Genomic DNA, 11083 nt, shown 5'->3' with positions numbered 1-11083 from the left:
CAATTTCTCCCTCCTCCCCCCCCCCCCAATGATTTCTCTTTTTCAATAAAGTCACCCTGGATTTCAAAGCCAGTTGCCCTGCTTGGAATCAATTTATTTATTAACATACATAAGCACATTGCTGTTACAGAATTTGTGCTTTCAAAAAAACAATTACTGTACGGGAGGGGAAAGAAAACGAAGCATGGAATGGACGAGGAAAGAAGAAAGAGAAGAGAGAAGGGTGCCCATCCAGAGTTTCTCCTTGTCCCAGGCTCTCAGGGCAAATAAAGACCTGAGGAGAAGGGTCTGGAACAGGCTCACTCTCCGACAGAGGGTCACGGAGCTGAGCTGAGCTGTGGGGCAAAGAACGTCTCTTGCTGCTAACACTTGCTGGAACCCAGAATGGACAGGGCTTCTGCTTCCCTGGGAACAAGGCCTCTGGGGACCAGGTGAAGAAGGGAAGAGATGGAAGCCAGTGCCTTGCTCACACAGGGCCACTTTATTGCCATATTTTATTTTAAATTCGTGCAAAATACTCAAAACTCTGGAAGAGCCTGAGTGGAGGAAAGGCCCTCCCATCCTCCCCCAAGAGCAGCACACCTCTTGCCCCCCCCAAAGAGGTCAACCCAAATGGCATAAATGGCATTGGGACAGGAGGGATCTGAAAAAATCCCCATGGGCAAAGGCAACAGGAAAGGGGTCTGCAGGGAAGCTACCAACAAAGAGGGGACCAGGCAGATTTACACATTTCCTATTTGACACCATTAGAAAAAGAGAAAGAGAGAGAGAGAGAGAGAGAGAAAGAAAGAGCGCGCACTGGAAAAAGTTATCCACCCCTCCCAGATTTTTCTATCTGGCCGGGGTACAATCTGAGGCCATGGACCGCAGGGCTACAATATGGAGCAAGGGGGCACCAGGCCCTCACTGCGGCTGCTCCAGGCTTGCAGACACTGGACTTGCTAGGTGCAGGGTTGAGGAGTTTGGCCTGAGAGTCAGCCTTAAACGCTGCCCCCAAAGCTCTCCTCCTCTTCTGGCACTGGGTCGGCATCCCAACAGGTGATGTCAATCTCTGAGGGGAAAAAAGAAGAAACAAAGAAACAAAAAAGATTAGCTGCAAGCAAGGCTGACTGTTGTTTGCCTTCTCCGAGGAAATCACTAATGCTTCTATTTCAGTAATCCTGAGGGGAGCCCATTTTATGCCTCGACAGAAGGTTAAAGTGTGTTCAGGCATGAAGAATGTCTGACTGAGCAGGCTACAATGGAGATGCATCCACCAGATCCTCTTCTTCATTCCCTCTGTTGCTGGGGAAGCCTGAAAGAACAGTGGTGGTCATGCTTGAATGAAGTAACCATGATCCACAGGATAGGACAGCATTCCATGAGTCCCCAGTCTCATGAAATCCTGTTTTCGTGTCTGTTCAGACTTTCCCTGTCTGTTAGAACAATATGATCATGCAAGGCCCACGTGTATCTGTTTATATTGCCCTCACAATTAGCCATTCTTTGAATTGCTGAGCTGGGAGGGACCACAGAGGTTATCTAGTTCAAATCCCTGTTCAGTGCACTAAAGCCCATTTGAGAAATGGCCATCCACCTTCTGTTTAAATTCTGTTTAAAGAACTCATCACAGGTTGCAGCCTATTCCACTGGCTGACAGGTCAGGAATTCTTCCTTATCTCTAGCCTCAACCTTGTAATTTTACACTATGCTGGCTGGGGAATTCTGGGACTTTAAATCCACATACCTTAACATTGCCAACTTTGAAAAACACCAATCTAGATTCTATGTCCTCCCGTCAATTCACCTCAGAACAGCTGTTTCACACTGGTGACTCATGCTTAACTTGACAAGGACACCCAGATTCATTTCGCAGGTACCACTGCCGAGCGAGGTCTGCCAGAGTTTATATTTGTACCTTACTTTTTTCCCCCCAGTAAAATGCAGTATTTTATATTTCTCCCATTTAAATTAATTTCTTGTTTTTTGGTTATGGAATGGATTTCTCCAAGACCACCTACAAATCTCAGAGCCTACCTGGGGGCTTATTGTAGAACACTGGAGGAGGAGCTTTAGCAGAGAGTTCTTCTGATTGGTTAAAATCTTCATCTTGTGATTGGCTAAAATAGCCCTCACTGGTCTGGAAGAAAAAAAATCAAATTGTTGCATGTGCTCTCCATTGAAATATGTTCAGAGTGTCCATTTCCAATTTATGAATACAGAATAACCATAATCTGTGCTTGCCTACTCCACATCATTATAATTTGCACAAAAGGTTGCTATCCATTAACATGCATTTGAAAATCTTACTGTGCAAAAATAATAATAATCAAAGATTAACTAATCCACATGAATGGAACAAACACTATTTTAAGACTGCATATGAATTCATCCATCCCTTCATTACTTTACAGGAAAGAAAACTCTAGATATCACTTCTCCAGTGGCAAGGTTAACAAATACAATGCTAAATTTAATCCCAAACTAACAAAACCCACTAATTTTTTTGTATATCATTCAATGCTGCAATCATACCCTGGCATAATATGACAGCCTAGTTTACACAATATGTTACGACAACAACTGGGTTGTCATAGTGCTCTCAACCCCAAGCCACTCAAACTCGTTTCAGCTAAGTCTGGTGTGAATCCTGTCTGTGAAAATGTGCCACAGAAAGTCGAGCTCTAGTAGCATAACATGTGAGTTTTGTTCTGCATCCGGAGGCCGGCATAGGAATTGCAAAATTGTTCTGAGGCCTTGTCTGACTCACCTGCGTGCTTTCCTTTTGGGCAGTCTCCCCATTAGTGAGCAATTGCGGCTCCTGGTGCACCCCAGAGGCTTCCTGCAGGGCGTGCTGGTAGCTGAGCGTCATCTGATGCAGCCCTTCGACAGCAATAATGCTTGCTGGCTCTTCGTCCTGATCTGCATCACAGAAGGTTGCTGGGGGCTCAGGCAGGTCATTGAAGTTCAAGAGGTTATCTTCAGGAAGGCCTGTGGAAGATGAGGGCTCTGGTGCCCCTGGAGGGACATCCACCTCAACCAGCATGGGGGCAGGCATGGGAGGCCCATCACGAAGATCCCACGGGGCCGGAGTGGGAGGCCCACCCTGCTGGAGCTCCCAGGCATCAGGAGGGTTGGGTTCCACCACGCTGCTGTCATTCTGCCACAGGTCAAGAATGTTCTCAGAGGGGGGTGCAGGTGGTTGTGAAAAGCCAAAGGCCTCCCCCAGATCTAAAGCATCCTCATTCTGCACGGAGGGTGGGGCTGCCGGGAACTGAGGCTCTTCTTTTGGAGGTGGGGCTGCTGGGAAGAGAGGCTCTTCTTTGGCCTCTGGGAGCACCACGTCTTCAACGGGGTCAGTCCCACTTTGCTGTGGTTCTGTCCAGTCAGGACCTTGCCAGGCTGTAGCCCCAGGAGGCTCTTCTGCTTTCTCCACTGGTTGTTCTTCACTGGGGGGAGCCCAGTTCGTAGCAGATGCCATGCCTGCCTCTTCACTGCTTGGGCTGGAGGAGTCTGCAAGAGGGAGGAAGCAAGAGCGGGTGTTGGGAGGGTGGCACAGGGCTGGCTGAGCATCTGCGAACCGGACAGAATGCAAAGATACCAACGTCCTGCTAATTCAGTCTGGGAAACAGAGACAAGACTTGACTGTGGAGACAGGAGCAGCGCCTACCTTTTAAAGCATCCTGTTGCGTCACCTCATCCAGGGCCCGCTCAATCTGCTCACCCACTGGCGTGGAAGCCGTACTGGAGTCACAGGGGCTACTAGCAGAGGCAGAGGCCTTTCTGTGTGTTTCCGTCTGGGTGCCTGTGAATGAGCCACATAGGCACTCAAGAGGGAGCGGACAAGGCCAAAAGCCACAAGTCCCTAAGGCACAGGGGCCCCCAAGTGCATACAGAAAAGATGTGGCACCTTCACTTGAAACCAAAAGAGCAATAGCTAACAGCATCTCAAAAACACATGATTTCATAGCCGAGAATAGAAACCCACTCCTTCCCAGTATCTCTCTCTCTCTCTCTCTCTCTCTCTCTTTTCTCCAAGAACAGTTGCAGTGCAAGGCCATTCTCCTTTCTTTTCACTGACAAACATGCTGGGAAGTGAAGCAGTGAAACACCACCCCCCCCCTGAATTGCAGCTTTCAAGGGGACAGAGGACAAAAAAGGAGATGTAGCCCTGGAATCACAGAACAATAGAGAAGGGCCTGACTCAAGTGACATTTTAAAATAACAGGCTATATCCATCCTGTACAGCCCTCTTTTAACTGCCCTCGGCAGCGCAGCCCACAGCAAGCCATAGGATAAGACAGTTGTGCCAGATTCTCAGGATTCCCAAACCATACATGGGCAGCTGATTAACCCAAGAGTGCCACCCTTGGCTTTTCCCCACCAACACAATCTACACAGGGATCCTCCTCCCCTCCACAGGCATGCTGTGTGTAAATGCTGTCGGCTTCACACGCGTGTGCTTTAGCTTCCAGCAAATGAAATTCACATCAAAAGCTTAACTAAGGTTGCCCCCAGGTGGTGTCAATATTTTGGCCTGGGAACCAATGGTTGGATGTAGGAGAGTTCCTGGAGCAACCCGTGTGCCAAAATTGTATTAATGGGGAGAGAGGGCGAATGAATGGAGAAACTCTCTGAGGATTGTTACTGTGGAAACTTCATTCAAGACCCCACTTTTCCCAGCACTGTAGCTTTCATCTGAAGTGAGGAGGCACTGCTTTTCTGTGACAGTGTGATGCTGTGGAACACCCTGCTGGTTTTGACCAGGGTAGCACCCACACACGCACCCACCCACACAGACACATTCATTTTTTAGAAGCTTTTAAATGCCAAGTTGTTCTAGAGAGGCTTTTTCCTGGTTCTGTCAAGACATCTCAATTTTCACTGTTCCGTAATTTTGGTTTGGGTGGGATTGTCTTATTGTTTTTAATTGGATCTTTTTTTAAAATTTGGTTTTATACTTTAGGTAAGCTGCTGAAAGTCTCTGAATTGAGGCCGGACAGAAATGGGTGTCAATAAATAAATCCATGCATTGGGGGCTATCGTTCATGACGAGGCATGCAGCCAGCCCACAAGCAGGATCCTGAAAGAAGAGCCAATCCCCGGGGCTTTCCTGAGCCAGTCTGTGATGTATAGTTCCTGCATAGTTACTGGCTCCTGTTCCTGCTTTCAGAGGTGAGATGAGATGAGACATGGCAAAAAAAAAAAGGCCTCCGGGGGTATATATCGAAGCCCCTTCAGGAGTCACCTCTGCAAACCAAGTTCCCAAAGCCCAGCGGGGACCTGGCTACCTACATGGGAAGAAGGAAGAGAGGTTTGGTGTGCGGTGGCAAGTGATATAGGGGAAGGGAGTCCGTGGAGGGGAGGAAGAGGAAGAGGAAGAAGAAGGCAGCCCACTGTCAGGTGTCTTTATGAAAGGACAGTGCAGACGACCTGCTGAGAGACAGACAGACAGACGGACGAAGAGAGAGAAAGCAGAAGAGAACAGTCAGTCTTCCCTCCAGCAGCCCCACTCCGTTACCCACCCCCGTCTCCTGCCACTGGGCGGTCCATACTCAAGACCAGGGCCAGAGAGCAGGGAAAGAAGGGAAGTCCCTGAGAAGCCAAAAGAGAACGAGAGGACAGTACCAGGGGTAGTGCAGGCGGAAATGGGAAGCAAGGTCGGGGACTATGGAGTGGGAGGGCCAAGACAGATCAATGTGAAGGGCTTGAGCAGCTATGCAGGAAGGTTGAGGGAAGAAACGAGAGAGCCAAGAGGCAGGAGATGTAAGTAGTGATGGGAAATGAATCTGTACTTAAGGTAAATGTATCAGAGTCCCCAAAGAGCCAGCCTAATAGACAATATGGAGGTCCAAACCGTAAAGGCATAATGCAGAAGATTTCGGAAAGCATGGCTTTTGACTTATTGCAGGTTGGCCAGCTCTTGGGGTCAACCCAAAAGGAGCCAGAAAAAAGGCACAGTAGAGGTGCAGCAATGGAACAGTAGACTAACAATGGCTGCCATGAGCTGCCTACCTCCCAGGTCTTGCAGAAGCAGCTCAGGAGACTGTAACATGCATGAATGTTATTGGCCATCCCAGATCATCATTCTGACTTCATCGAAAACCTTCAATTTAGCTCCTCCTGTCTAAGACTGTGACTTTGTCTTAAGCAGCAGGTCTAGCTTGCTTGTGGAAAAGGTTTTTCTCTGCTGGCTCTGCACTTCTGATCCAATTGCAGCCTTCGCGCAACACCACCCATCACATTGTGAAACCGATTCTCCAGAAGCCAAGAGGGCCCCACCACTGTCTCCAGGAAGCAACAAAGGTAACCTTATGTGGTCATTCAGAACTTAAGTGCCTTTTGAATAGTTGGCTAAACAATCTGATTTTCATTTTGCAAGGATAGTGGTATGAGCTTGGATTTTATTTGATCTTATAGATTATTGTTTTGGGACCACCTGGAGCCTGGTGCTAGGAGCAGTATTTAAATATTAGAATAAATAAAGCAAGGCTTTTCATTCCTCCTCATGCGTCCCGTACTATCCATGACCAAAAGTACAAATACTTTGCGACATTAATACGTGAAGAGAAGAAACGGAGCAAGTAGGTAAAAAAATGTTGTGACATCGTGATATAAACTCCTCCCATCGTACCCTTGGTGCAATATAATGATGTATTGTGATGTCATTTTGTCATTTCTGGGATCACTGTGGTTAGGAACGGGGGCCAGTGCACGTGCACATAACTAAATTTTAAAATCAATGCACATACATATCAAATTCTACAGAATAACTGGATTCAACCATATTCTGTGACTGTGAGTTTCAAAACTCGTTTGTATGTTAAATGGAATGGTGTCCTTCTATTTGTGTTAGACAGTTTCCCTTCTTTAAAGTTAAAATTGCTATTAAGGTGCTGGCTTAAGATGCTTGCCTATATCAAAACACAACCACCACCCAGCCTGTCTTTTCTGCCACAATCCTTCTCTGCCTAGTGGCAGAAGTGCCCAAGGTCTCTTGATATTTGATGTGCTTTAAACACATCAAAGTGCATTTTCTCACCATCCAGTGCAAAGACCACCTAAGGGTTGACAATAAACTTCTAAAAGCCGCATTGCCCAGTTTCCGCAGTACGTCCCTTGAAAGCCACTGTTGCCTTTTTGCTTTCTCTTTCCAGAGCAGGAGACCTTGAAAGCTCCTTACCTGTTCTGTTGAAGGGCGAGGGTGTCTCAGAGCTGGCCGAAGCCACTCGTTCTTGCTGCCGGAAGAACTCCCGAGGGTTCTCAGGCCGCTGAGCAATAATGGCAGCTGCCTCCTACCAAGAAGTGAGGGGGAGGGGGGAGAGACAAGGGTCAATCACAGCACAGCCCTTGGTATACCCGCTGCCTTAAATACAGACTGAACCCCCGGCCCTATCCTTTCCATGCATTAGCCAGGTCAAGAGTGACAAAGTAGACACACACGTGCCACGCATATGCAATGTGCCCCCCATGCCCCTCCAGCAGGAACAATGGCACAGAGTGACATAAAGAGCAACAGCACGACAAACTGGCTTTCAGAGAAATGAATACAAAGCAAAGGAGAACACACACACACGCACACAGACGCACACAAACACACGTCGTTTCTCCCCAAGATAAAACTCAGGCCCAACCCTGCTGCTTAAGCACAAAACTCCATTCATCAGTATACAACTCCAGCTAAATCACAGCCATCAAACTGAAGCCTACCTTTCCCTGCCGAATCTTTGCACACAATGCCACAACCTCATGCAGCAGTAGCCTAGTAGGGTGCAATGGGAGTCTTTTGCCTAGACAATGCATGCTGTGCCCCGGGGCCGCACTCACCTCCACCTCCGACTCAGACTTTTTGGGCTGCTGCCTGTCTTCATCGTCCTCCTGCTCCCCCTAGGGAGAGAGGTCAGCGTCAGCCCCAGGGCACCTCAACCACACCAAAAGGCCCTATTTATGCCCTGACCTAGCATTGAGCTGGAGCAAGGGAGAAAGCCCTTGGGAAGAATGCCCTCTCCCTGGCTGCAGAATCAATCCCCAACGTCCCCAGCCAGACCTGGTGCTCCACTCTTCCTCCTGCCAAGATCCTGGGGGAGCCAGCTGAACCACTGGGCAACCAGTTCCCCCAGCTCCTGAAGCTTCACTTACAAAGATGGATTGCTCGTTCAGTCGCTGCTTGGCTTCTTCTGCTTCCAGGGTCTGCTGCTTTCGCCTAGTGGTAAAGGAAAGATGGACGTTTGCGACACTGACTCAAGACGACACTGACTCAAGAGTCGACAGGCTATTCAAGCTTCCTAACATTAAATTTAATGTTCACTATTCAGTATTCTCATCCATCCAGAGATCACGGAGAGCATTGCAGGCTCTAGGACCTTTTTTTTTAATCAAACCTGTTATTGCATCTTCTTTCTTTCAGTGTTCATAACAGGTCCAAATGTTTCATTTGTCTTATGTCTTTCATTCTTGAAAGTGGAAATCCATTCTAAAACTGGCTTTGCGCCTGTTTTCTGGCAATAACCCTTTGCAGCTGAGGGAGGAGGCACAAGTGTAATGGTTTATTTGGCAGCCAGAATTAAAGGGGACAATGGCAATCATATGATGTCATCACCAAAGTGGAGGGAGAAATTTCCAGTCCATTTTCCCCCCCCCAACCCCCAAATTTGTGGAAATTCTGAGAATTGTTGGCTTGTAAAAACGTTTACATTCCTGCCAGAATTCAACAGAAAATTATACAGACTCTTATTCAGAGCTTAGAAATTATAAACATCCTTTAACCTGTGGATTGCTCACATCCATTTTACACTGAAGGATCCAAAAGCGAAAAAACATTCTCGCCATATTATATTCTAGAAAAACTGTTTTGCAAGAACATCATATTTCAATTCTCCACTTACCTTAATACCTTCTTTTAAAATTGTTGTTTATCTGAACGTTGTCTCTGTGTTTAGTGTTACATTTTGTGACTCAGGCCATTACTTTGTTTCTTGAAAAGCAACAGCGTTTCATTTTTATTGTTTGATTTTGTAGACTAATGCCTGCTTGAAAGTTAGCCAGTCTTCATTATTTCAATGACGAAGTATAATTCTTTCAATTTAATTCTTCCTAGGCCTTCAGCTACATTGATCTACATCAGGGGTAGGGAACCTTGGCTCTTTTATGACTTGTGGACTTCAACTCCCAGAATTCCAGAGTCAGCATGACTGGTTCAGGAATTCTGGGTATTGAAGTCCACAAGTCATAAAAGAGCCAAGTTCCCTACCCCTGATCTACATTAAGCTAAAGGTAGTCCTTGACTTACAAACACAACTGGGACCAGGATTTCTGTTGCTAAGCAAGGCATTTGTTAAGTGAGTTGTGCTTCATTTTTTACAACTTTTGCTGCAGTTCTTAAGCAAATCATTGTAGTAGTTAAGCGAATTGTGCAGTTGTTAAGCAAATCTGGCTTCCCTCTTTATTCTGCTTATTGGAAGCTGGCTGCAAACGTCACAAATGGCAATCCCATGACCCTGGGACATGGCAACCGCTGTAAATACACGCCAGTTGCCAAGCACCTGAATTTTCATCATGTGACCATGACAAAACTAGAATGGTGCAACTGTTATAAGTGCCAGGATTGCAAATCATTTTTCCAATGCTGTTCTAACTTCAGTTGGGTTGTTAAACAAATGGTTGTAAGTCAAGGAGTACCTGTATGAAGATCACCCTCTGGAATAAAGATCTGGACCGCGGTCAAGCTATCTCCATTAAAATCCCTTGACTTTCATCCATGTGAACATAAACTTATTTTCTGGTGGTATTTTTAAGTTTTAGCTGACCATAACCACAACTACTCTGAAGTAAGACCTACAGAGCTGAAGTTTGCAGTTTCCTGGCGTGCCATTTTTGCATGTAGAGTCTCTAAAGATTGGTAAAAATGCTTTTAATTCTGGGAAGTTGTGGAATGTGCACAATTTCTTACATAACTAAACTCGAAACCACAAACCCTTATAGGTGGTTTTTTTGATAGATGGTTCCAGTTGTCTGCCTCCTGCTGCAAAATGAGGCAGAGGGTGCAAGAATTGTCTCTTTTTAACATTCCTTCTCTCTCATTTCTTAACAGAGGGGCTATCTTAAACATAGTAGTAGTCCAAGGCAAAGAGAAGCACCGCATGAATCGTCTTTGTAAATAATGGCTGCTATAATAATAGAAAAGACGCTTCTCATATAAAGAATAAACCACATGATAGAACCTCTCCCCCAAACCCATTAGCTCAGCCAGCTTTATAAACACTGAAATCCAATTATCCTAAGTCATATCTTAACTAGATATCTTAACCAGAAGAGTGTTTCACAATCTTATCCGCTTTAAGAAATATGGACTCCAACTTCCAGAGTTCACCAGCCAGAATTCTTTGAAAGAATTGGCCCACGTATCTTAAAATTGCCAAGGCTCTAAAAGAGAACTGGCAATCCTTCATGAGATCACTAGCCTTTTCCCCAGTTATCTAGCAACCTGTGTGAGTTGACTCTAGTAGCTGATCCCCGTTGGGAAGGCACGTCTTCCACTGGCAGGCTTTAGCAGTGAGTTCTGTGCAAGTAGTCCTCATTTAGTGACCACATTTGGGACTGGTAACTCAGTTGCTAAGTGAAGCAATCACTAAGTAAAACCATCAGGCTTACAATCTTACTACAGCTTTCCTTTGCTTTGCAGGTCTGTGGAGATAATAAATGTGAGGATTGGTTGCAAAGTTACTTTACCACTATCTTAACCGTGAACCATTCCCATCCAAGGCAGTCACTAAATGAGTACTTCCTGTAATGCCTTTGTAGCCATTCTTTCTCTTCGGCAATTTTTCCCCCCAGAAGACGATTGCTAGGGTTTTGGTAATCTTCCAACACAGTTGCCTGACTTAGTTTAACCTGTCCATCTGGGGTACGTTTTGAGCTTGGGGTTTTGCTAACTGGAGTCAATTAACTGTAGATTGTTCTTGCAACAAACCATATTCTCCCAACTGGCCCACTTCAGCATATGAAAGGAATGGGCCCACAGATAGCTTGTAACAAGCGGAAAGGTGTGTTTTTTCTCAAATCAAAACCTGATTGCTGGGGTAACCTTGCAGAGCCACCACAAACT

General features: G+C 46.2%; 1 protein-coding gene across 1 annotated transcript in view; it reads right to left on the bottom strand.

Annotated features, from left to right (window-relative positions):
• Positions 1-81: 81 nt before the first annotated feature.
• Positions 82-11083, bottom strand: part of DBN1 (drebrin 1) — a 45764-nt gene continuing 34762 nt past the window's right edge. The window contains exons 8-14 of the mRNA XM_081320995.1: positions 8119-8182; positions 7807-7866; positions 7163-7274; positions 3650-3784; positions 2750-3492; positions 2017-2119; positions 82-1051 (exon numbers count right to left, since the gene is read on the bottom strand). Of these exons, the coding sequence (XP_081177121.1) occupies positions 981-1051; positions 2017-2119; positions 2750-3492; positions 3650-3784; positions 7163-7274; positions 7807-7866; positions 8119-8182 (1288 nt within the window). The 3' untranslated portion in view covers positions 82-980. The remainder of the gene's footprint in view (positions 1052-2016; positions 2120-2749; positions 3493-3649; positions 3785-7162; positions 7275-7806; positions 7867-8118; positions 8183-11083) is intronic.

This window comes from Vipera berus, assembly GCF_964194415.1.
Source record: "Vipera berus genome assembly, chromosome: 2".
NCBI classification, from domain to species: domain Eukaryota; kingdom Metazoa; phylum Chordata; class Lepidosauria; order Squamata; family Viperidae; genus Vipera; species Vipera berus.
The sequence above is the reverse complement of the archived record's forward strand: the minus strand, read 5'-3'. Positions and strand labels throughout refer to the sequence as shown.